This window comes from Lactuca saligna, chromosome 3 (genome assembly GCF_052625555.1).
Source record: "Lactuca saligna cultivar CGN05327 chromosome 3, ASM5262555v1, whole genome shotgun sequence".
Lineage (NCBI taxonomy): Eukaryota > Viridiplantae > Streptophyta > Magnoliopsida > Asterales > Asteraceae > Lactuca > Lactuca saligna.
The window spans coordinates 76,657,819-76,685,726 of NC_136419.1; the positions used below are offsets into that span (position 1 = coordinate 76,657,819).

At 32.4% G+C, this 27,908-nt stretch overlaps 2 protein-coding genes across 3 annotated transcripts; one reads left to right on the plus strand and one right to left on the minus strand.

Moving 5' to 3' along the window:
- Positions 1–8,927: 8,927 nt before the first annotated feature.
- Positions 8,928–17,075, minus strand: LOC145036911 (DNA glycosylase/AP lyase ROS1-like). 2 transcript variants are annotated; one of them, XM_078985437.1, is made up of 20 exons: positions 16,949–17,075; positions 16,213–16,473; positions 14,585–15,997; positions 14,158–14,502; positions 13,990–14,080; positions 11,944–13,270; positions 11,775–11,854; positions 11,617–11,701; positions 11,453–11,544; positions 11,301–11,369; positions 11,151–11,187; positions 10,970–11,052; positions 10,416–10,886; positions 10,276–10,312; positions 10,114–10,168; positions 9,973–10,025; positions 9,813–9,878; positions 9,596–9,710; positions 9,326–9,364; positions 8,928–9,234 (listed from the first exon to the last, which is right to left on the minus strand). In XM_078985437.1, exons 2-20 carry the CDS (start codon positions 16,451–16,453, stop codon positions 9,116–9,118), a joined length of 4,818 nt encoding a protein of 1,605 aa, XP_078841563.1. In that variant the 5' UTR covers positions 16,454–16,473; positions 16,949–17,075; the 3' UTR covers positions 8,928–9,115. The 2 variants fall into 2 exon arrangements, with proteins under 2 accessions (XP_078841563.1, XP_078841564.1); XM_078985438.1 differs by having other exon boundaries at positions 14,585–16,012; positions 16,949–17,070.
- Positions 17,076–22,678: 5,603 nt separating this feature from the next.
- On the plus strand, positions 22,679–27,907 carry EMB2754 (Vacuolar sorting protein 39). Its single transcript, XM_078985439.1, has 12 exons — positions 22,679–23,248; positions 23,316–23,527; positions 23,613–23,744; positions 23,828–23,971; positions 24,058–24,170; positions 24,248–24,671; positions 24,743–25,051; positions 25,136–25,357; positions 25,442–25,684; positions 26,702–27,169; positions 27,254–27,352; positions 27,440–27,907. Exons 1-12 carry the CDS (start codon positions 22,801–22,803, stop codon positions 27,638–27,640), a joined length of 3,015 nt encoding a protein of 1,004 aa, XP_078841565.1. The 5' UTR covers positions 22,679–22,800; the 3' UTR covers positions 27,641–27,907.
- Position 27,908: the final 1 nt, after the last annotated feature.

The following is a 27,908-nucleotide window of genomic DNA, read 5'->3' on the forward strand; positions in this document are numbered from 1 at the left end:
TACAAACCGACTAAGTATTATTACATTTCATGTCTACCCAGGAATCTACTATTCATATACATACATGAACATTAAAATACAGAGAAATACTATTAACTATTCTAAATCTTTCAGCAGTATAAAACTATATTGGATACTCATCACCTGCAATTGTTAAATATTGAGAGGGATAAGCGATAACGCTTAGTGAATTCAATAAATAGATACAATATAATCTTATTCCTTATATATACCAATATGACAGAAGCAAAAGGGAACAAGAACAACAATAGCATCTGCGTATCATATGTCACGCTTTCAATATCAACCCAGGATTTGATTCAAAGATTTACGATCAATGAGACATAACAATTTCAATACTTGATATGCATCAATAAAGCTTTGGCCCAAATGGCACAAAAGACATATAATTTCTGATTATCAATATGATAGATTTCAGGTTTTCATACCCTGTTTAGCATTTCGGTAGATTTCAGGTTTTCATGCCCTGTTTAACATTTCAGTAGATTTCAGGTTTTCACGCCCTGTTTAGCATTTCGGTAGATTTCAGGTTTTCACGCCCTATTTAATCTTCTGTCAATGCCATTTAAATATAATTCATTCACTTACGGGGAATATGCTCTACATGGCCAAAGGCTTCGTACCATTACCAATGTAAATCTAAGTCTTTTCACTGATCACATGGTCAAAGGTATTACTTTTGCTATCAAAATAACAGAATAAAAATAACACGGAAAAATAACTTGGAATAATAACACTGAGAAGCACATAGCACATAGCACATATAACACATAACATACAATTGTTCCTATATATTGAACTCACCTTAAGTTAACCGGGGGTTAAAATAGTAATTTGGACAACACTTCGGCTTTAAATATGACTTTCTATGTTGAAAATCGGGAGCTTAATTGAAAACTGGGCTCTGCGAAGGTAGGGCTTCAAAACCGAAAAGATAAAATTTTCGGGCTTCTCGGGGTGTGTTTCGGGTGCTAAAATTCATACCGAGGATTCGGGGAAAGTCAAAATAGTGAAAATATGGATTTAGGGGTGAAAAATGGCAAAAATCCAAAATTAGTTGGCAAGTCTCGCAGCCTCCCTTTATATAGGGCGCGAGGCCGAAGTCGGCTGGGAAGGAACCAGGCAGCGAAGCAGCTCGGTGGCATCAGCAACGAGGGGCAGCGAGGTCAAACGTGGCTCCTGCGAAACGGAGCACGTGGCTCGCATGCGAGAGGGGGGCGGCGGTGGCGAAGCGAGGCTCGGACACGAGTATGGGCAGGTGGCGCAGCGAGGCGAGGCCACGAGGCTAGCCACGCGAGACCGAGACAGATGGAGAACACGCGTCGGATCCAGACTCTGCCACGACTTCGGTGACGCACCTGCTTCGTGCGAGGTGACGTGTATGTTACTATTCATGCGAGATTTCTCGGTAATTGAGCCATGAACTTCTAAAATCCATAACTTTCGCATACAAGCTCCGTTTTTGACGTTCTTTATATGCACGTGTAGCTAAAATTACGCTATACAACTTTCGTTTAGACTTCGTCGGCTAATTTTGACTTTATTTTTAATATTATTATTTTTAACAGACCGGGACAGGAAAATCCGTTAAAAATTCATAACTTCTTCATCCGACATCCGTTTTCGTCAGACTTTTTACCGTTCTACTACAAATGATGAGCCCTTCAATTCTCGTTTAGGATGTATCGGTCAAATATCGCTCGATCTAAAATTCGAGTTTTTAGGTGTCTACTACTAAGTTGAAATTTCGAAAAATCATAACTTCCTCATACGAAGTCAGATTTTGGCGTTCTTTATATCGAATTTCTCGGTTTAATGAATACTACGACTTTCATTTAGATCACTAAGGCTAAAAAGTAGTTTATCAAAAACCCACTTTTTACGTCATTCGGTGTCGTGCCGGTTTTGTCGTAGATCTTCGGTTGGTCATAACTTCTTCATTATAACTCGGATTTTGATGAGGTTTTCGCCTACAAGTTTTTAACGAGATGATTTACAACATCAAATAATAAAATTTTACTTATTTCAAATTTTATATTTTCTCTAAATTTTCATTATTTGGATATTAATTGGAATCTCATAAGATTTCCAATATTTTATGAGTGATTCTAAATATAGTTTTACTTCATTTCTAGTAAAAACTAGTTGTTAGAACTCAACACTCAATTTTATTCACTTTTAATAATAACAATACACAATTTCAGAACGTGTATGTTACAACTGTCTATCACTGTAGCAAAGATTTCGGACCAGTCGGTGAAAATGGTCATTTTGACACTAGTTGGGAATGATTAAAAATCATAATAAAAATTTTGGGTCTACTAGACACATTTTTCTGAACTTTCGGAGTTCACAGATATAGATTTCGACTCATGATGATTTTTCTGTGATTTTTACAAAAACAATGAAAGAAAAGTAAAATTAGTTACAAACAGTTTACAGGTTATTAACACTTTGTAATGTATTGAGCAAAGTGTTTATCTATGATGACTACATATTCACTTTTGATTTCTGTTAAGTTACACTAAATAACAGAAATATCCATTCATTATAAGGGTTCTTAGTCATTACAAACATATTAGATGAACTTTAATATGTATAGTTTATGATTTGCTAAATTACTATTCACTATGAAAAGGTTCAATTCTCACTACAAACAAGTTTTTCATTACTACGTACATTCATGATAAGTTATAATAGGTATAGTTTATGTTACATCAACTCTATGAACTTGCTAAGGAAGGTTATATTCCTACTACTAAAAAAAGGTTTTCAATTATACTTTACGTAAACTTGTTAAATCTAGTTGTGAGACACTACTTTATTGTACTCTTAGAGTACTGGCTAAAATCTTGTAGTTATAACCAGAGTCTCTTGTAGGGAGAGCGTGATACTTGTATATAGATCTATATTGGGATTGACAACCCACACCTTAGATGCATGCAACAACTAGACCGACAGGTCTGGGGTGACAAATGTCATAACATTCTGATGCCTGAAGAACGTCGTCACAGGCTGCTATGTCAGTCAGTATGGTTATAATAACTCACATAGGGAAATAACAACACACATAGTTTACGGGGATCTCTATTTTCAAAAGGGGTTTTATTTTCATAAAACTGCATACACTATTATAAGTATGGTAAAATACTTATACATTTTGGTCTTTGGGTCTTAAGATTGCAACTCAGTTTATAAGGAAAATATTGGATTTTTCTTGTGCATGCTTTACATTTACAAAGAAAGGATTTCCACTCTATATACAAAAGCTTATGCATTCACCAACGAAATCGTTGACACTCTTTCAATATGTACTTGTATTCTCAGGTAATCAATAAAAACAGGTGACTGCCAGCTTTTGAGGATGGAACGCTTAGGCGTTAGTCAAAACTTTTTGTCATTATATTGTAATCGATTTTGAAACACGTACTCATTATATTTATAATAGTTGTATTTACTTTGAGCACTATTATACTCGTTGTTGTGATACTATACATGAAGTCCTCCACCCACAGACGTTTCCGCCATCCTTGGTTTGGGGGTGTGACAATTAATATCATGGAAAAGCAAGAAACAAGATGTTGTTTCTCGATCTTCTATAGAATCTGAGTATCGAGCCATGGTTATTGCCAGTTGTGAGATTGTTTGGTTGAGATGGCTTCTTGTAGATATGGGCGTTCACATCTCTCAGCCTGTCCCTTTGTATTGTGACAACGAGAGTGCGATAATGATTGTCAAGAATTCAGTGTTTCACAAACGCACAAAGCACATTGAAATTGACTGTCATTTCACACGTCATCATCTCCAGAAGGGCACTATCTCCCTTCCTTATGTTCCTTCCTCTTTGTTGATTGCTGATATTCTTACGAAACCATTGACTGCTCCTCGATTTCATTTTTTGTCTAACAAACTCTCAATGCTTATTGTTGTTACAATGTGAGTTTGAGATGGGATGTTAGCCTAATAAGATTTTGGTCTTTATCTTGTATTGGGTTTTATTATTGGACCTTTTAGCTATGCAACTCTAATTAGTTAGTCTATATATTATGTATTTCCCTTTCATTGTATTTATACTTATCTTTGATATTAATACAAAACCCTAGCCGTTATATATCTTTTAGTTATTAGTTTACAATTCGGATAGAAGAAGAAAGAGACTAATCTAAAACTTCGTATCACTAATTTTAAAAAGTGTAATTAAGTCCATTGTAATAATATTTTTTTTTTGTTAAACGACTGCTTCAATGCAAATAGCTTTTGAAATTGAAGTTTTTTTTTAAGTAAAACTTTAAGCTTGTGTAACCGAATGAAAGTTTTTCGAAAAAACTGCACAAATGGTCCTTGTGGTTTGCTAAAAATTGTCACTTTGGTCCAAAAAGTTTTGGACAAGCACCACAGGTCCAAAGTTTTCATTGTGTTGCGAGTTTGGTCCAATTTACTTTAAAAAATTTTGTAAAGATGATTTTACCATTCTTTTTTGTTTTTTTTCAGTTTTTTTATTTATTTAATATTTTCATAATTAAAAGAAAAATAAAAAAAGAAAATAATTCTCTCTCTCTCTCTCTCTCTCTCTCTCTCTCTCTCTCTCTCTCTCTCTCTCTTCTCTTGTTTCTTGGAACTCAGATGATGTTCTTCAAACTTCATACCTGTGGTGATGGTTCAAATTTTTTTAGACCAAAGTAACAATTTTCAGCAAATCATAGGAACAATTTATGCAGTTTTGTCAAGTTTTTCTTTAATCAAGTATTTTATTAAAACCTATCAAACATTCGCAAGAATATGCCTTGTATTTTGCTTTTTCTAGTTTTTTTAGCTAATCCTTATCTAACAAATTTAGGTGATAGCAAAACAAAAAAGAAATAGAAAAAACAAAAAACTGAACATGATAAGCTGGTAACCTAGGTGGTAGTGTGACAAGTGAATAAGATGCTTAGATTTTGATATCATCATCATCAGTCATCTCGTAGATGGAGAACAAAGTGAAAGGGATCGATGGGGACATAAAGCCAAGTAATCATCAAACCAACTTGTGTTCAGGGGGGTTTTATCAATTCTATCAATACATTTTTTAATAACTGATATATAATTTGTTGTGAATTTGTATTAACATTTATTATTTGTGATAAAACAAAAGTTAAAAAGAAACAATGCATACTTTTACAGTTTTTCTGAACAGGTTTTGGAATTATTTTACACGATTAAATTCGTTAACTATTGAAACAATCTGTTACTTAATAAAATAATCATGTATTTTTTAAACCTATCCGCGAAGAATATGTATGATATATATTAACTGTAATTTTCTATAAATAATATGTTGCACGATCTAAAATTAATTTGAATACAACTAGCTAGCTTCACATATCAAGTCAAATTAAATATAAATTAACAAAATTAAAGTTTATCATGTCGTTATATAAGATGGGTATACAATTAAATTAATGATATGTTATAATACCAAGTAGTCGCGTTGACAACTTAGTATATTTTTTTACTGAAAATTAATATAAATGTATTGCTATAGGTTACTTGGTGCCTAAGAAAAAAGTTTCGCTTTGTTTTATTTTTTGGTTAGAAAAATATTCTTTAATTTATTTATTTAAATAAATATATTTTAATGAATGTTTAACTTTTTAAAGAGCATACAAGCAATATTTAACATTGTTTATCCAAAATGTACTATTCGAATCCTATTATAATAACGTACATAGGATACTTACAATCTTACATACATGAAGATATATAATAATTATTACATTCTAAATTTATAGAGTCAAAGTAATCATATATAATAATTATATACAGAAGAGGAAAAGAAACTGATGCAAGAAAAACTATTTTCTAGAGGCCATATAAGTAAATAAATATAAATAATATGATAAAGACATGTTTGGCAAATTAGCCAAATGAATATTTCTAAGTTAGTTTATTAGGTTATTTTTTTAATTAAAAATTTGTTGTTATCTAGTTGTTTGTCAATAAATTAAGTTAGAATTAATAGTGTTCCGTAAAAAAATAGTTTATAACCTAGATTGCAATGTTAAATGATATAGATAGACATTTAATATTTACCTAAAAGAAAAAAAAAATAGATTTAATTAAAGGTATATTTAAAATATTTAATCAAATAGCTTTATAAATTTATCAAAAACTATCTCAAATTAACTATCAAAAGTTAGCTTAGTTAATAAATTAAAAATAATAAACTAGTTTTATTAATAAATTAGCTTAGTCCAACGATACCAAAATATTCAAATCTTATATGATCTATGTGGAAACAAACTAACAAAGTTGGTATGAAATTCGTTAATCATAAAATATAATTCTTTAGATACCATAAAAATTAAAATAACTAAATAAATAAAAGGAAAAGAGACAAAAGAGGTGTTGATCATAAGCCCCAAAGAAGAAAACAAAGATGTTTGGAATAAAAACATGGATTCTACCAAAAGATTCAAACGAGGGAATCAGATCGCCTTGAGATTGATGGAGAACAGGAGGATGTAAGTTTTTGAAGACGACCCACCACTTTTCAAAAGATGCTATTCGTTTTATCGAGATGTTTTTCGACGTTTATTTATTCATATATCTTAGACAAAATTATATAAAAATAATATAACATAGTATTTTATTCTTCTCAAACTAGATAGTGTTTTTTATTTAGTTTATTGAATCCGATATCAGATGTGGAGTTTAAATTCAAACTTGACAATTGGTGTTTCGGCTCATTGTCAAGAAATGTAATTTGACTATATTAGATATTTTGTGTTTAGTTTATTATTATTTTATTTTTTTAATTTATACTTTTCAAATGTACCCTTACGATTAGTTTTAGGGGTACTATAATAATTTTAAACATAGCTTTTGTAGTATCAACAGATAAGTTGCGTTTGTTTTGATACCCTTCGTATCACTTCTCTCTATTATCACCTCTACGAGAATTCTCTCTAATTGTATTTGCAATCTTAAATCGATTAAGAAAAATAGCTTCATCTTGCGATGTTCAATCGGCTTGAAGATTCACAGCAAAGCATATTGAAACTCCAAGATTAGAATTTTGAACATGTAGAGGATATAGATGACAAACAATATGCCCAATGTCATAGATGTAGGAAATTGTTTACAATACATGGTATAGTAATGCAATATAATTATGTTCTAATGTTTTTTTTATTGTAAGTATGTTACATGTAAAAATATGTTCTAATGTTTTTTTTATTGTAAGTATGTTACATGTAAAAATAAAAATGTTGTTAATTCCCAAACTTTTCCACCACAACAAATGACATAACACAAGAGTTTGTCGATTAAATTTGTGATTGAAGAGGGCTCACATTTGATTTCTTTAGCTGTCTAATATTTTATAATGAAACAAATTACAACAAACTTGTCAAATCCAAAAATTAAATAAAAAAAAATTTTAAAAATGTAAGCCGACACATATATTATATGGAATTCGACTTATTTAATGATTGGTCGACTGATTCGACAAAATGTTTTATTAATAGTCCCCTTCTTTCATACTCCTTTATTTTTTTTTTATGCTACCACCATTTCCTTTATCACCCACATGCGTGTTTGGGTTGACTGGTTGCGGGTTGGCGGGTCAAAATACATCAACACGAACACGACCCATTTAACTATACAGGCCACGGGTTGGCGGGTTTGCAACATAAACTCATATATGACCTTTCAACCCACTTATTTATATAGGTTCACAAGTTGGCAGGTTTGTGAGTCAGATTTGGGTTCGTGGGTTTGTGGGTTCGTATATCAAATTCCATAAATAAATTTGATAATTAAACATGAATAAATTATTGATTCAAGCATATTCGAATTTTAGACACGTAAGTCTTAAACATCCAATTAAAATTAAAAACATTCATAGAAACATATTCAAACTAAAACATTAATACAAACGTTAAACAACAAGCATGTTGCATAGGTCAAATGGTCAATAGCATCCTATCCTAATGTATAAACTGTATAATACTTAAGTTTTAATACATTATATATATATATATATATATATATATATATATATATATATATATATATATATATATATATATATATATATATATATATATATATATAATTTTTTATTAAAATTCTAAATGGATTAGCGGATCGATCCATATATTTTTTGAGAATCTCATATATGACTTATTTAATGAATGTGTTGGCAGGTTGAAAAACTCAACTCAACCCCGTTTATTTCGTGTCGTGTTGAAAATTATTAGGTCTATCTGAACGTGATCATGTTGCATCATGATCTTGTTGTAAATCTCATTTTCGATATTTACACATAACCTAATTAAAAACAATCGTGTCATTAAATTTATTTCCACTTGTCTCAGTTTCATTCTCAATATCTTTCATATTCATTCCACTTCTTTTTTTTTCTACATGTTTCTCGGTAAACACCAAGCACTTTCATTAAGTCATGTATATGGCCTCTTACCAAGTTTTCCTGGGTTTTCCGCCTTATTTACAACACATAGCTCCTTCAATGGTGTCCAAATTAATGTTTTCTTTTGGTTTTTTCCACAATCCTTACCTTCACTTAGGACACAATATGCTGACATTAAAACAATATTTTCATTGCAATCCAAATTTATGGCCTCTTGTATTTCCTCCAATATTTTGTGAGATTCGAATATTTTCAATAACACGAAATTGAAATGAAATTTGAGAAAAATTAAGAGCTTTCATAGCTTTGAAAGTTTTCATAATCATTTTAAAACGAAATTTGGATCTATGCTATCAAAGAAATCAAAAGGGTTTAAAAATAAAAGATTTCTAAAAATACAAGATTTCAACGTATTTCAACTGATACGACAAAAGGTTTTATTAAAGGAAAATTGAATAAAGATTAGATCTATTTTATATACAAAAAACCGACATGGAAAATAAAAAGTATGTATAAAATTAACTACTACATGGAAATCATAAAGGATAAGAATAACTGATACCTAATGTAATATATATTTATTTACATTCAATTTCACACATCAGCCCCTACACTTTCCCTACTCTTCCGTTAGAACAATTAATTTTAGTCCAATTACTTCTGTGCCATAATAATAACTTTTCATTTTTTGGGTGTTTTCTTGTTCCCTGTTGAATTTACAGTTGTTGAAACATGAAACCTACGATGAAGAGGTCGAGGTTGCCTTGTTTTTCTGTTAAATCCTCTCACACATATCGATCCTGAAACAAATTATACACAAATCCAACTTAATTATTATCACAACATTTACAAAAAAAAAATTCCAACAAAAAAAATTTATTAAATTCATACCTCTCCAAAAAATATGCTGAATATCACTGGTTGATAAGGCTGATTAAAGAAAAAGTCACAAGGTTAATAAAAAAGGTTACGACACAAAAATGTCCCAAATTTGAAGTCTTCAATTTTGGTCCTTATTTCATGGTTTCGCATTGATTTTTTTATATTTTGAAAAAAGTTTTGATTTTGGACTAGATAGAATATAAATCAGAAAGTAAAAGGACCATTTTTGTAATTTTGTCTAAAAAAAAGTTGTAAAATACGAAATGTGTTAAATCGCACCTTTAAATATCGATGTTGCGGATGTCCCACAAGCTAAATCTCTCCTTGCTAAATTCCATAGAAAATGTCTTGGAACATCCATTGGAACATCGCTAGTTTCATCATCAGCAAATACCTGAATAATAATTAAAATTAAAAATATATACTATATTCATGATTATGTTGAAAAAATATAAAAAATTGGAACTAAAAAGATATTTAAAAACCACAAATTTACCTCGTTAACTTGAAAATATGTCCCGTTGAGAGGAAATTTCCCTCTATTTGCAGTTCGACAAGGTATCTGTTCGTTAATATAATTAGTTAGAAGAAAAAAAATTAAAATTTTAAAATATAATGCTTTAATAGAGAAAATGGAAGTTTAAAGAAATCCTCACCAATATTGTTCCTTTAACTGTTTCTTCTTGTATATTTTTGGATGAACTGATTTCTGTTATTTTCAAAACCAATATTAATATTCTTGAAAAAAAAAAAAGTAAATCATTTTTTACAAAAAAAAAGAAAATTTAATTTAATACCTGGCCATATGGCAAGAAGATATCGCGATGGATCTTCTTGTTCCCTTTCATCTAACTATATTTTCACAAAAAAAAAAAAAAAAAAAAAAAAAAAAAAAAAAAAAGGTTAAAATTTTTATATTCCAAAAAACGTTATATTTTGAGCATGAAAAAAATACGTACCCCAGCCAAAATCGGATGAAAATCCGGGAGCTCATAGCTGTATTTATTAAAAAATGAAAAAAAAAATGTAATATATGTGTCGAGAAAACAAAAAAAAAAATAAAGAATTAAGAAAATATTAATAAATAAAAAAAACGTACACAATATGTATAGTCCTCAACTTTCCTGTATGCTTTATAGGTCTTACTCTTACACGAAAAGAAGCAGCTTCATGACTCAACGCAACAATAGCTTTTGACACGTCATCAGTCTCAGGAAACGACAAATTATTCTTCTTATTTATCGTCTCCTTCAATGTCTCCTCAAATTCCTGTGTGCTTAATCTAATGGTTGGAATTTCATCTTCTGATTCACAAAAATAATCTTCAATATCAGGCAATTTCACTTCCACATAAGGCTCTGGAGATGCTGGAATTTCAATTATCGGTTCACAGTTTTCCACATAGGAATTTGAATCACAGTCGTTCATGTCCATGTCAGCAACCACCAGTGGTGGTGGTGGTTGTACTGGCGGCAATGGCGGCGGCGATGGTGGTGGTGCTGGTGGTGCTGGTATGATTGTGGTGGTTACAGTACTACTTCCTTTTGGTCCCGGAAGTGCAAGCCTAGCACTACATTTGGAAAAAAAAAATTACAAAAAATATTAATTAAAATTTATATTATATTATTATTTATAGTAATAGATGCGACATACCTTGCAAAAGCACTTGCATAATGTCTGCATTCAGCTCGCATGGGACACGCGTTACAATTTGGATTTAATTTTGTGCAAAACACCTATAAAAAAATATTGATATTATAAACTTTATGAAATAAATGGAAATAAATAAAGAAAAGAAAAAAAAAAAAGATAAAGAAAAGAAATGAAAGCGTACCTTTCCAAATGTGATTAACTGATAATGTAACTCGTATCTATATATTCAAAAGTCAACACAAGTCTTTCAATTAGATTCGTTGTAAAATAGTAAAATAATGAATAATTAAGATTTGTATTTAAAGAAATTGATTATTATTATTATTATTACAATGTTTTTTGATCGAGAGTGCATAGTCGAGGGTAGAGGTATTTTTGAATTGTGTCCACCATTGGGTATCTGAAAATAAAATAAAATATTATAATATTAATATAGTTTTGTAAAATTAAATAATAAAATATGGAATAATACGTGAAACTTACGAGTTCAAGAGATGAATTTGAACTTGTTCTGGGAGAGGTTGAAGTGGGACCCACCCTAGACGTGTGGCCACCCGTCCAACATTTGTGTCAACCTTCAAGAACAAAATGGAAGGGTAATATTGTAATTTTGTAATTTGTAAGAAAAAAAAAATTGAAACACTTACAGGAAAAGCATTATGATGTAGCGTTAGAAGCCGTACACACTCCACGCTTTTTAAACCGATTCCCGGTATACTCAACAAGAACTCCCTACAAACATATATGACAAAATTACCAATCTACCCCTCTCTATATATAATTATTTTAATTTTAATTCACTTACTTTGCTTTATCCGGTGGGATATCTCTTAACCACTCGAGATCAATAGATCCATGGTCTTTAACCATTCGGTTTAAAAAGTCCTGAAAAAGAAAGGTCAAAAAAAGTCAACTTATGTTTTTTCTGTTTATTTAAATGTGATTAAATAATTTTTTATAAAAAAGTTGTATACTTTTATTCTTATGGCTAACACGTTATTCATTCCACGTTCAACTATAAGATTAGCAATTTCTTGAACTGGAGTATTATAAACTGCTTCCCAATCAACTGCATCCATGAAATCTTCATTAATTTCTTTTTTTCCATTTTGGGAATAAATTTCTCTGAATTTTTCCCAATCTATTTTCACTTCCTCTTTTTGTTCTTTCTTGCTTTTCTTTTTTCCTTTTTTCTTGTTGACCACTTTGACTCCTTGTTCCATTGTGATTTCGGATTCGAGACTAGAAATTGGAGCAACAATTCTTGCCTCTTCTTCAATAGTTGACTTTCCTTCTTCAATGGTTGACTTTCCTTTTTTGTTGCTCTCACGGTTGTTGACCACTTTGACTCCCTGTTCCATGATGATTTCGGATTGGAGACTAGAAATTGGAGCAACAATTCTTGTCTCTTCTTCAATGGTTGACTTTTGTTCTTCAATGGTTGACTTTTGTTCTTCAATTGTTGACTTTTCTACTTCCATGCTTGACTTTTGTACTTCAAGGGTTGACTTTTCTTCTTCCATGGTTGATTTTTGTGCTTCAAAGGTTGACTTTTCATCTCCAAGGGTTGACTTTTCTTGTCCAAATGTTGACTTTTCTTGAACATGGCTCTCATTTAGTGCTGACTCATCAACATTGATGCTACAAAAGTTATTGAGATAATCGGCCTCCTCTGTCTCTAGAACCTTCCGGAAAGTATTTAGATTTTCATCAACAAATGTTTTGTCTTCAAGATTTGAAGCCTCACTTTCTTTGCACTTTGACTTTTCTTCTCCAAGGGTTGACTCTTCTACAACTTTGATTTCATCTAGTGCTGATTCATCAATATTATAGAAGTTTCTAAGACAGTCCACCTCATTTAGGTCTAGAAGGTTCCGGAAACTTCTTGGATTTTCATCAATGCATGATTTATCTTCAAGATTTGAGGCCTCTGTTTGGCTAAGCTGTGTATTTTGAGTCACATTGATTTCATTATCATATGAAGTAATTGTATTTTGGTCAATTTTGTTATTATTAAAGAACCCTTCATATATTTCTGTATTATTTTTGACTGATTCTTGACTAATGTTGACTTCAAAATGGTCAACAACTTCTTTGTTCTTGGTTGGAATCATATTGATCTCATCAGCATATGAAATACTCATATTTTCCTCCATTTTGTTATTATTGGAGAACCCTTCAACTATTTCTGTATTACTTTTGACTGATTCTTGACTAGTGTTGACTTCTTCATCATGGTCAACAACTTCTTTGTTTTTTGATTTGCCTGGAAATCTTGCAGCTAGACACATGAAAGCAGAGCTGAAAAGAAAGATTATTGTTAAGAAATTATTCTTTAAGTAAATTACAAAACTAGTCCCTCCACTTTCTGATTTGTACATGTTGAGTCCAAAACTGATACTTTTTTCAATTTTGGTCCTAATTTCAAGGTTGTATATCGATTTTGGTCCCTGGAAAGCTGGAAACTTGAAATAAGGACCAAAATCGATAAGAAAGCTTTAAATAAGAACCAAAACTGAAAAACAGAAGTTTCAATTTTGGACTAAACATGGTAAAAATCAGAAAGCATGGGGACTATTTTTGTAATTCACTCTTATTATAAAAACATGCTAAATTTAGCAACACTTTCCTTTTTCTCAAACTGGAAAGATGAAATACTTATTTTAGACATTATAAATATCAAAAGGTTTTAAATTTTTTTCGAATTTGACAAGGGCAAACATTTATATTATTAAATAATCAATGGGATTGCATGTAGAAAATTATTTAATGCCAAATTATCAATGGCATCACATTTGACACTTTCCCTTTTTCTCAAACTGAAAACATGAAATACTTATTTTTAAAATTCGAAATATCACAACGTATAAAAAAATCGAATTTGACAAGGGAAAACATTTCTCTTGCTAAATAATCAATTGGATTACATGAAGCAAATCATTAAAGGGATATTTCCAAAATCACATTTGAAATTCAAGATTTGTAAAAAAAAAAAAAAAAAAAAAAAAACATATTTATACCTCGAAAGATGATCCGTTACATTTTGAGTTAAATAAACACCAACCACTGAGTCCACCACTGAACCTTTCCATGGTGAAAATCGCCTATTACCTGTTCAATTTGACCAAAAAAAAGACCAAATTTCAAGAAAAAGCACACTAATTTATTTCAAGAAAATGAAGATTTACCTTGAATAAGATGCATTTTGGCAATAAATGAGTCAACCCTTCCACGAAATACATTTCTTTGTCTTTCCCACCATTCTTTTTTATCATTATCCATTTCTTCAAAGGGTTGACTTCCATCATTCTCCATTACAATTTTCCAAACTCTCTCTGACTCTTCATCAAGGTCAACCTTTGCAAGAATCTTTTTTTCTTTTTCTTTTTCTTTTTCTTTCTTAGCTTTTGTCTTTACAAGGGCACGATTGTCATTATTTCTTACCACAATCGCCTTGCATTCAGCATTTATGTCTAGTTTTGCTAACTTCTTTGTTATATACTTTGTCATTTCTCTTATATACAATTTACTATCTGCATCAAACATAGTAAAACATATAAACCAACTTTTTTTCATTAATTTTGACAATGTAAAAGAATGTCTGATCAAGATTACCTTTTTGTTTGGGTATCAAACTTTGACTTTTACGACTTTGGTCTCTTTTCCTACTTTGACTTTTACGATTTCGGTCTTTTTTCAAACTTTGGCTTTCAAGAAGAGGGACCTCTTGTGATTGGAGCCAATCTAAAGCAGCAACAGTGTTTTCAACTCCTTGACAATGCAGGGGTAGTGAGGTAAAATTGTCAATTTCATGAATAGGAACCTCTTGTAGAGGGAGGCATTCAGTCATTTGAAGAAAATTTTCCTCTTGACATAAAAGGAATCTTTCATCATAAAGAGATGTTGCTTTAGAAATAGGAAAGTCAACAAGATTCTCTCTTCTTCGAGTCTGCAATATAGATCGCTTCTTTTTCATGGGTGAAAAAATAGGAAGAAGAAGAAGATTGTTTTTTGCAACTTTTTTCTTGAGTTTTTTATGTGGTTCTTTCTTCTTCTTGCTATTTTCAAGAAACTTGAGCAACCAATTTGGATTTATAGTCACCTTTTTTCTCATCTTTCTTTGTTTCTTGAAAAGTTTTGGAAAATTGGGTCCACTTTTTCTACTACTTTGTAGACACTGATCTAATAATCTACACTTCCTTTCGTATACTTGCATCATTGAATTTCTTTTCTTTTGGCATGTATAGACATAAACAAACCTTCTAACATGTTTTTTAGTTTGTTTCAACTTTTCTATAACCGAAAAATCCAATCCATATTGTTGCTTGTTGTTATTATCATCCAACAAATCCTCTGAAGCTTCAATTTCAACACTCTTCTTCTGAAACCTACTTCTCCTTTTTGTATTTCTCTTTGAAGTAACAATCCTACCAAAAAAGTCATAATCTCCATTGTCAAAATTGAAGCTCAGATGTTTATCATGTGATTTTGATTCTCCTTCAACTGGATAGTTTAAATCCAAACGACGTTTGCATTGAATCATTGGAATAAGAGCATTTCTTGAAACCCTAGAAGCTTGTTCCACATCTTCAATGTTATAATTCACTGAGTTTTGCATACAAATGGTTTCTTCATGTAATTTTGAATCTCTTTGGTCAACATAACTGGTTGACTTTTGCATACAACTTGTTGGTTCTTTGAATTTCTCCTTTCTTGAACGAACACTCTTTTCATGTACACGATTTGGAGTTACAGGTTTTGGGGTTTTGGGTTTTGGGGTTTTAGGTTTTTGGACTTTCTTTGGCTTACTATCATCATATACTTTAGGCCTATGTTTTTTCATTCGGGTTCTTTTATTTGGCTTCTTGTTTAAGTCAATGCCATTGTTACGCCTTTTCCTACTATCTTTTGTCTCAGATGGAGAAGGAACTGAAGGAATTGAGTTGTTGATACCATAGTTTGACTCATGAACACCATGAGCCTTATTGTCATTACATTTTGTCTCCTCTTGTATACAACTTGTGTTATCTGCACAAAAAGAAACTATTTCAAATTTTCAATATTAGACAGGTTTAGATATTAGAAGCATCTTAACTAGAATACAAGATTGCATCATATGAATCATATAGATTGTAGAATAAAGTAAAGAAAGTAGTATGCTTTGACTCTCAAAAGTCAAACGGGAAAATGGGCACTGAATTGCTAACAAATATACTAAACTGATTCAAAAAAAAATTGCTTACTTTGATCAGTTGTACTACTTATAGGATCCTTTCCAGCTACACCCAAAACAGAAGACCTCTTATTTCCATTATCTTCCAAATATTCTGTAGTACCCAAAGAACTTGTACATAGAAATTCATCATTTATATTTTCCTTTTCAGTCCCTCGTCCAGAAGTTGATGCTACCTGAGTGTTATGTTCAGACCTAGCTGGAACTGGCTTTGATGGGGTCAGAGGTTCAAAAACACCATATATCTCCATGGAATCACCCAACCATGTACCTATTTAGAAACCCAATTAAAGATAAAGTGAGAAAAATACAGTTGTATCATTAAAAACGATATCGTTAGTTATAACACATCCAAAAGGTTTTGAAAATCTAGTAACCATTGAGTCATTAACACAGATTTAAAACTAACACTTACAAGTTACACGCATATAGTTAAGGAATCAAAACAGCAGACACGCATGTAGAAAAGATAAAGTAGAGAGGGATAAGTGCTTTCAACTTCGAAGCAAACTGAAGTCACATTAAATCGATTCGAGCTATGATCACCCACAGACTGTCAAATTTGTTAACTTTTTCAACAAAACTACTGTCGAAATCGAATTGTTTGTGTTTTCATGGGTTTTTAGTGATTACCTAATCTACTTCGAGAATTATCAAGGGGAAGAGACGAAGAACAATGTGTGTGCAAATTCAAAGTAAGCTGTGCGAAGCATGAATTGAAGTTAGGGTTTAAATTAATTACTTACTAAGATTTTTGGAAGCGAAGATTTTAGCGAGAGTACACCACAGCGGAAAGTAAAGGTAAAACCCCAAGGTTTCTGATTTCGGTTGCAAAGATGAATGTTGGGGGATAATAATAAATGAGACATCGTCAACGCCTCAACGGGTTGGATTTGGATACGACTATTTTCACCCCCAACTACGGTTCCCTCTTCCCTTAGTAATATTTAGATAATTATTGTATTAGATATAAGTTATTTTGTTTAATTAATGTTAAAAAGATAATTACATGAATAGATAATTATTTATCTTATTTGCACATCGATCGATATGGTGGTTGTTTTTAAATAAATAAAAGATACGATGATTTGGATAGATAATATATTTTTTGATTTGTATATATTTAGTAATTGAGCTTTTTTTTTTTTTTTTTTATATTTACCCGTTCAACTTGATAAACTGTACATATTCAGTTCTTATGACGGACTACTCTAGATTTGGTGGTAAAAATAACTTAATATGGTAATATATTTCTTACTTTATACACATGTAGTCCTTAATATTTTTACACACATGTCAGCACCAGACACACCCTTGAGTATGTTGGCCGTACCACTTTAGTACGTTGAGCGTAAATCTACTTTTTGGCCCTATAAATATGTCTACAAACTCATTTCATTTCTCAACAAAATCTATTTTCTTTCTATCGTTTTCCACTTCTAAATTCTTCATAAAATCATAGGAAAATTATTATTTTAGTTATTATTATTGTTAGGGCTATTATTATTGTTATTAATATTTATAATGGTCATATTTTGTCTATAACTAACACGTGTGCAAAAGTAGTCAAGGAAATACCAATTCTCAACGAATAATCATCTCAACTATGCTAAAGACCCGGAATACTTGGTCAAATAACGTTCATAAAGCTGGTCATATAGGATCCCGGAAATATCGAACATCTTGTTGGCTTGTTTAGACTATAAATGGAAACTTGTAATCTGCACGCAACACAATGTTTTTTAGTCTAAGCTTACTCTACGAAATTCGTTACTCTTTCAGTAACACCCCGTTTATTAAATAAATAATTAGACAGATTAATGAATGAATAGTAGCCATAAAATCTGTAATTATATAGCAATGTGTTGGTTTCGAGGAGTTAACTATCATCGTTTAGAAGTTGGGGGGTTAAAATTGTAAGTTCGGATTGGTTTTGTAAATATTTCTGAAGACGATGGCTACTTGGTAAATTATTGGGACTTAATTTGAAAATATTTTGGAGGCTAAGGGGTTGTTTGGTAACTGTTGGACTTAATATGAAAAGAATTATGGGAGCAGGGGTATGAAGAGTAAATTATGGGCCTTGATTGAAAAGATCCTTATGATGAGGGGCCATTCCTATCATTATGGCAACAAATTTAAGGGAGTCGGGTAAATAACCCTCCTGAAACCCTAACCCTAAGAGGATGCACAACCGCCACCTTATGCCTCCCACCATCGGCCGCCACCCTCCTTCTTCAATCACTGGCGTCGCCACAACTGTTGGAGTCGGGAAAAAAAACACCACTATTCACCTAGTCGTTCTCTGTCCTTTGTTGCTGCTGCTTGAGTCATGTCCGTCGCCGTCCGCCAAACCCACTCCACTGTTACATTGTTGCCATCGCCGCCATATGGCTCGTTACTGTTGCTTCGGTTATCGTTTGCCATCCCGTAGAGTTATTGTGTTCGTGTATTGCTGCTCCAGTCGTAGTAAGCGTTAATGTAGCATTGATGTTCCGTCGTTGCCGTCCTCCGATTCGTTGTTGTCGCCGACGACACCGGCTGTAGGCACAGTTGTTGCCTTCGTTCGTGTCCGATGCAGGGGCAAGGCCCCAGTTAGTCCGGATTTCGATCCGATGCAGTCGGCAAGTCCCAGTATGTGCTTTATATGTTATGGTATGATATGTGGTAGTTTGGGGGAGCTCATTAAGCTTTTTGCTTAAAGTTTCAGTTTTGGTTTCAGGTACTTCCGCAAGCAAGGGGAAGAGCTCGGGTTAATGGCATGGCACACACCACAGCCACAGTTTTATCATTGGAGTTTTATTCAGATACTTTGATATGATATTGACTTTAGTTTTGAATTGATACATTTACTATGACATTTTGAGACATATGATTCATGGCTTTTATCTTATAATATATGATATTATGGTGTTTAGTAATATTAAAATAAAATTTTTTGGGTTGTATTTTTGGGATGTTTCAACTAGTGAAGCCTATAGATGGAGAACCACTTATTCTTTATTTATCAATATCCTCAAACGCGGTAAGTGTCGTTCTGGTTAAGGATCTTAACGGGGATCAACATCCTATCTACTATGTAAGTAAAAATCTCCTGGATCCTGAAACCAGATACTCTCACCTCGAAAAATTAATTATTACTTTAGTAACTGCTTCTACCAAATTAATACATTATTTCGAAACACACACTATACATGTAAAAACTAACTATCCTATCAAGAATGTCATGAGAAAACCCGAAATGTCAGGAATGATGGCAAAATGGTCGGTGAAGTTAAGCTGTCACATCCAATAAAATTCATAAATATTTAAAACTTTTTTAACATCCTATATACTATGTAAATAAAAGTCTCCTGGGTCCTGAAACTAGATACTCTCACCTCGAAAAAATACTTCTTGCCTTAGTAACTGCTTCTACCAAATTAAGACACTATTTCGAAACACACACTATACATGTAAAAACTAACTATCCTATCAAGAATGTCATGAGAAAACCAGAAAATGTCAGAAAGGATGACAAAATGGTTGGTGAAGTTAAGTTGTTACAATTGTCTAATTCCAAACTTTTGTAGATGGGGACTATTAACATGAACAGTCGCATGATCTCCAAACATAGATAACAATAGCAGGAGCAAGAAACTATTTAATTACCGTTCCAAAAATCGAAATCTATAATTAGAATACATGTGGAAATTAATAGTAATTGATCAACATCGATATTGCAAGACTAATCCTACAATTTTTTTTGTGTGTCAAATTGAAGATGAAACACATATCACTATATTTTGAAACAATCAATACCAATATAAAACACAAAGATTATCAAACAATTAAAGCCCAATTTTGAAAAAATTGATATAAAACACATAGAATTCCTATTGAATTTTAGAGCATATGACATACCTTGATCAAAATTCTCCCTAGTTATCTTTAATTTGGCAATTGGATTGAAGGAATGTCGATATTAGCACCATTTTCTGTTCACCCCTAGCGTACACATAGTCAGCAACATCGGTTGGAGGAGGGATGAACGACACGAATGGGTGTAGGAGAAACATATGTCAGAGGTGGGAGGCAAAGAAGGCAAGCATGGAAAAGGAGGAGAAAGGGCAAAAATCTGGGCAAATGAAGTTCTAGCTTGGTCAATGTTAATTTTCTAGTGGATGGAACAATTTTGTGTACCAAGTAAGACATGTTGACCGAATCATATGCAAATCAAACACTCTGATCGGACCGACTCAAACAAAAACGTCTGACCTAACTCGGTCAGCACCTAATCAAATAGACCCTTAATGAGATTGGAACATGAATTAAAAGGCTGATAAATGACTTAATTAGATGGAAAACGACTTAATGGCCTGGAAATTAACTTAACGACTAGAAAATCGATCTTGGAATCGAAAACCAGCACCTACATCGAAACCGTTTTTAGTTTACATTGGTCCGGTTCTCGGTTCTTCCTTTCTCATTCGACTGGTTCTCGATCTGGTTCGGGGCAATTTTGGAACCGTGCACATGCCTAGTCGCCTTCATCTAATTTTATTCAAAAGCCAAACTCCAAAATTACTCACTAGGCCTAATGCCTAATGTTATTATCTTAACATGTACTCAAGTTGAAGGTTCACTAAAGATTGATTTGGATATTTAAAAGACCACAAATCACGTTGTAGTTGTTCGTTGACTTTGACTTTGATATTGTATTGTACACCTCGAATTATAAATCTTCATAATTGGACTGTTTAAACATTAAACAATAGATTATGACCAAATCTCCAAAACAACTTTTAAAACGATTAGTTGTTTTTAAAAGATAACTTAATAAATTTTAGCCTATATAATAAGTGTTTTAAGCATGAAAAAAAAAGAGGTATGTAACCCGACTTGTCTAAAATATGAAAATAAAATGAGAAAGTAAGTGATAATGAAGTGGAAACTTAAAAGAATGTTTTGAATTTAGGTTTGAAGAAAAATCATTATATGAGAATGTATAGTGAATGATGAAAAATGATGAACATATGAATGCCTTTTTGTTGTTTTTGTTTTTGGCCTTTTGCCATTTTTGGATGGGCACAATGGACATATTATGAGTGTCCCTTTTTGATCATCTTTGTATAAGATGTTGCGATAAATGTTTGTATAAGATATTTTTCTTAAAAAAATGCTACATTACAAATGTAAATGGACGACACTCTTTGATAGTAATAAAACCATGGATTTTTATTTATTTATTTATTTATTATTTTTTTTGTTATATGCATGTGTTTTTTATGTATTCCAATATATATCTTTGTGTGTCCATTATTATATATATATATATATATATATATATATATATATATATATATATATATATATATATATATATATATATATATATATATGCAAAAGTGTAATATCAAAACAAATTTAGATATAAATATATGTTTCTTAATCTACTTATTTTTAACAATAATCAAGAAATTAACATGAGAAAACAAAAACTTAAACGAGGAGTTCATGTCAGATTACAAAATAATTTTGATATAAGAGATATACATCAAACCGACCAATCAATTAAACATAATTCAGACTTATTATTTATCCAATTAAAAGTAAACATGCTAATGTCATCCCCAAGAAATTAAACAATCATTCTTTCATTCTGAAACAATAATGCATTACGAGCTTTCAAATTTTTTCGAAAGATTGAATAAACAAAAGATAATTGAAGTTATTATTATTATTTTATTCCCAATGTTCACCTTCAACGACTTGAGTAAATCTAAACATAAAACTAAAGTGAGTTGACTTTGCAAGAAGGAGGACTAACCATTTCTACAACCTTGTTGCATAGTCATATGAAAAGAACACAGGATTCACATCTTCCACCATGAGATGTTACAATACATACATGAATTAGAAGAGATCAAAACACATAGTTTTTAATAAATTTGCAAAAATAAGAATCTCTATTCTTGGGCAATCTCTTAACAAAGCTGTTTATTTTAGTAGGAATCCGATCAACCCACATAAAAAGAATTATTATTGCTCTCCATCATTATCCAAAATCCCTCTAACATGATTCATAACAACCGCATTCTTTACTTCACAACCATCTGTCCTGTCTGAAAATTAGAAAGATAATTTGTTAGGACAAAAAATAATTTTGCTTCTCTTCCCTTCACAACGACGGCCCTCAACTCTAACGAGTCTCCATGTCATAGCTAAGAATGACCCTCTCCACGACTAATCAAATTTTATTAAATTCAATGGCATAAAGATTCGGACAACTCACTTTCAAAGAAACATTCCCACACAAAACATAGAACCAAGAATATATTTTTTACTCTTTTTTCTACCACTTTTAACAAAATATTTACCCAATAATGCTTCTATGTTAACTCCATCTCATGTTAAAACATTATACTTAGAAAATATTTCTACCATATGATCCAAGACTCCCCAAACCACCCCATAAAGTCCGACTTCAAAAGCGCGGGCAGCTTTGGCTCAGGGTTTTTCATCCTCCAAACAGTCAACGACCAGTGCGACGTCGTTTGACCCCGAATAACCAGACACCTTATATTTCTCAGATTTTCAAGGAAGATCACCGGAAAAAATGGTGCACACTGCATTCGATTCGCTTGAACTACTCAATGGTTGCCCCACGAAGATCGACGCGGTTGAATCCTATGGCTCAAACCTACTAGTCGCTTGTGCCGACGGATCTCTTCGAATCTACGGCCCGGAATCCTCCACCTCATCCGCTGACAGATCTCCACCGTCCGATCGTCATTCTAAAACCCTAGAATTGAAGAGGGAACCATACGTGCTTGAGAGAACTGTAAATGGATTCTCCAGGAAGCCTATGCTGGCTATGGAGGTGTTGGGGTCCAGAGAGCTTCTGCTTTCTCTCTCGGAGTCAATTTCGTTTCATAAGCTCCCGAATTTGGAGACGCTAGCGGTGATTACGAAGGCGAAAGGAGCTAATGCTTACTCGTGGGATGATCGCAGAGGGTTCTTGTGCTTTGCTAGGCAAAAGAGGGTTTGCATTTTCAGACACGATGGTAATTTGTCCTGAAATACTAAGCTTAATCGCTGAAATCTTTATCACAACTTTCAATTCTTCTGTAGGAGGTCGTGGATTTGTGGAGGTGAAAGAATTTGGTGTTCCAGATACAGTGAAGTCGATGTCTTGGTGTGGCGAGAATATATGTCTTGGGATTAGAAGAGAATACACGATATTGAACGCCACCAATGGTGCACTTTCAGAGGTCTTCCCTTCAGGAAGAATTGCTCCACCATTAGTGGTGTCTCTTCCATCTGGAGAACTTCTTTTAGGGAAGGTACTGTATACAGTGTACACTCTTTCTTCTTTCTACGCCATCTTCTTTGAAATTTTACATATGCGAATCAACACTCTGTTCTCAGGACAACATTGGAGTTCTTGTGGACCAAAATGGCAAGCTCCTTCAAGAAGGCAGGATCTGTTGGTCTGAAGCCCCTGCAGTAGTTGTCATTCAGAAGCCTTATGCTACAGCTCTTTTACAAAGACACATAGAGGTATTGTAGATTTCTTATCTTCTTGATTATCTGAGGTTACTACTTAATAAACTAATACATTATTCTTATCTTGAGGTGTCCAGATACGATCTTTACGAGTCCCTTACCCATTAATACAAACAGTTGTTCTTCGTGATGTTCGCCTTATTCACCAAGGAAACAATGCAGTGATTGTTGCCCTAAACAACTCCATTCATGGATTGTTCCCAGTTCCTATTGGAGCACAGGTTTGTAAGAAATCTGAAATCCAGAAACAATCGCAATGTCCATTTATGTAATTTTATCAGTTCCTAAATCTCATATCACAATGCAGATTGTACAACTAACAGCATCTGGAAACTTTGAGGAAGCTTTAGCATTGTGTAAGCTACTCCCACCTGAAGATTCAAACCTTCGAGCCTCAAAGGAGCAGTCAATTCACATCAGGTAATATTTACCATTTGTACGGGGGTATTCTTGTCATTTTCATTGTTGTTATCTAATGTTGTTGTTCTTTAATACAGATATGCACACTATCTGTTTGAAAATGGGAGCTATGAGGAAGCCATGGATCATTTTGTGGCATCTCAAGTGGAAATAACTTATGTTCTTTCTCTATATCCATCTATTGTTATTCCAAAGTCATCAATGGTTTCTGGAGCTGAGAAGTTTTTGGATATGAGTGGTGAAGTTTACTTATCAAGAGCTTCATCTGGTGTGTCAGATGACATGGAAGCTTCTTCAACTTCTCATACACTGGAATATGATGAAAGCTCAGCTCTTGAATCCAAGAAAATGTCTCATAACACATTAATGGCATTAGTTAAGTTTCTACAGAAGAAGAGAAACAGTGTAATTGGAAAAGCAGCTGCTGAAGGAACTGAAGAGGTTATATCAGATGCTGTTGGACACACCCATGAAAGCAATCGATCCAAAAGATCAAACAAGGTAACAATTTAGTAAACATTATTTAGATTGAATAATATTAAAAAATTTGAACTTTTTATTTTTATTTTTAGGGGAGAGTCAACATCCCCCTTGACTCAGGTGCTAGAGAGATGGCATTGATATTAGACACTGCACTTCTACAAGCTCTTCTTTTAACCTCACAATCTACAGCTGCTTTGGATTTACTAAAAAGTTTAAATTATTGTGATGTGAAAATATGTGAGGAAATATTAAAAAATGGAAGCCATTATTTATGTTTATTAGAGCTTTATAAATGGAACTCCATGCATCGTGAAGCTCTCAAGCTTCTCCATAAGCTAGTCAACGAGTCAAAATCAGATCAAAAGTTCAAACCTGAGATGATAATTGAATATCTCAAAGTAAGTTTTCCTAACTTTTTAATATCATTATGTATATATAAACTTCTGTATTGTGTATTTGAATTGTTTTATACTTTTATGCAGCCTTTATGTGGGCCCGACCCAATGCTTGTTCTGGAATTCTCAATGCATGTTCTTGAAAGCTGTCCAAGTCAAACCATTGACCTGTTTTTGACTGGAAACATCCCTGCAGATTTGGTCAACTCTTATTTAAAACAACATGCTCCCAAAATGCAAGCTATGTATTTGGAATTGATGCTTTCAATGAATGAAAATGGGATCTCTGGGAATCTTCAGAATGAAATGGTATGTTATGTTGTTACTCTTTTAATTTCTGAGAGATTATTTAACTAATTGATTTAGAATGTTTGTTTGTGGTTTAATTTATAGGTGCAAATATATCTTTCAGAAGTGCTTGATTGGTATGCTGATCTGATTGGTGAAAAGAAGTGGGATGAAAAAAGTTACACAGCATCAAGGAAAAAGCTGTTATCAGCATTGGAGGGTATTTCTGGATATAATCCAGAGATTTTATTGAAAAGATTACCTCCAAATGCTTTGTATGAAGAACGTGCAATCTTATCAGGGAAATTGAATCAACATGAACTTGCATTGTCCATTTATGTTCATAAGGTATTATTATTATTATTATTATTATTATTATTAGGGACAAGGAAAACTCCATAAAAGTCCTTATATTTTAGCCTCATAATCGGTTTAGTCCTTATTTATATATTTTTTATTTGATTAAGTCCCAAGAACTGGCAATTGTAATTATTTTGACCATTTTATTTTGGTTGACAGGGTATCCCGCTTTCAAAGTTTATACACTTTTGGGCGAGATTTTAAATTTTATTACAAATTTGGATAACATTTTACACTTTTGGCCTAAATTTTAAAATTTTGTTACGAATTCATCATAAGTTTAGTTTTTTTTACATCCTTTTTTTTGATGAATTCGTAACAAAATTTTGAAATCTGGGCCAAAGTGTAAAGTTTGGACCAAATTTGTGATAAAACTGAAAATCAGGGACAAAAGTGTAAATTTCGTTACGAATTCATCATAAAGTTTGGAACAAAAAAGATGTAAAAAAACTAAAGTTATGGAGCGAATTTGTAATAAAATTTAAAATCTGGGCCAAAAGTGTAAATTTTGAACGTGGGATGCCTTGTTGACCCAGAATATAACTTTTGTTCCAAAATTTACACTTCTGGCCGATATTTTAAAATTTTATTACAAATTCGGTCCATAACTTTACACTTTTGGCTCAGATTTCAAAATTTTGTTACGAAATCATCATAAATTTAGTTTTTTCACATCTTTTTCTTCTTCATAATTTAGGACGAATTCGTAACAAAATTTTGAAATCTGGTCCAAAAGTGTAAATTTTCGACCAAATTTGTAATAATACTTAAAATCTCGTCCAAAAGTGTAAATTTTGAAAGCAGGTCGACCTGCTAAAACGTTCAAAACGATTACAATTCCCGGTTTTCAGGACTTAATTGAATTAAAAAAATCTATAAATACTAAATCAATAATGAAACCAAAATACAAGAACTTTTACATAGTTTTCCCTTACTCTTATTATTACAATAATAATATTTTATTTCTTACTATTCCATTAAATTTTCCTGTACTCCATATCCCAGCTTCATGTTCCAAGCCTAGCTTTATCCTACTGTGACAAATTATACGAAGCAGGACTTCATCAACACCAAACTCCAAAAACCAACATCTACCTCACGTTACTTCAAATCTATCTAAACCCTAAAAAAACAATAAAAAACATCGAAAAAAGAATCGCAAATCTCGTATCTTCATCATCATCATCATCATCGTCATCTCCAAGTCCTAAAGTCGGTTGGACATCCGTAAAAACCAAAGCAAAAGGATTAGGAAAAAAAATAGCAGACATCGAAGGCGCAGAAGATTCTAGAATCAGCCCAAGTGGAACCGATAGTGGGAAAAGTGATGGAGATGGAGATGGAGATGATTTTGGTGAGGAAGTCGTTTCCAATATCATGCTTGATGAGGTTCTTGATGTGTTGGGTCAAAGGTGGGACCGGGTCAACGGTGCACATGCACTCAAACTTTTACCTAAAGAAACCAAACTACATGTAATAAAATTATCCACTTACTCTTTACTCTTTATTTTATACAATGTTTTTGAATTTTTTTTTTTTTTATTTTTAATATTTTAGAATTTGCTTCCGTTTCTCGGACCTCTTTTGAGAAAGACGAGTGAAGCGCATCGGAACTTTTCCGTGATTAAGAGATTGAGAGAAAGTCAGAACCTCCAAGTAAGTTATAATAGTAATAGCAATGTAGTTTTTGTTGATTTTTTTAATTTTTTTTTTTTTAATATGTGATTTGGTAAAATGGTGTAGACGAAGGATGAGCTATACAGCCATAGGAAAGTGGATGTGAAGATCACGGGAGAGAGTATGTGTTCTCTTTGTAACAAGAAGATAGGGACTAGTGTTTTTGCGGTGTATCCAAATGGAAACACAATTGTGCACTTTGTTTGCTTTAGGGATTCGCAGAATATGAAGGCAACTGGAAAAGGGTCGTCCCTAAGGAGAAGATAGAAAACAAGAGTTTTCATTTGGTTGTTGCAAATTTAAGATATTTATTGTATAGGTGTGGTAATTGGTGTAAAGTGTTTTTGTGAAGAGTTGAGGTTTTTTTTTTGGTGTGATTGGGATTGTTTGTTTTGTGAAATTTGTAATTGACGAGTGTATGTTGTGTGTATAGACTCTGAGTTGTGTAGGTAAATCGTTGGAGAGTGGGTTGAAGGATTATGTTATGTGATTTTGATTGTGATAATTTTATTATATATTGTAATTTTCTTTTTAG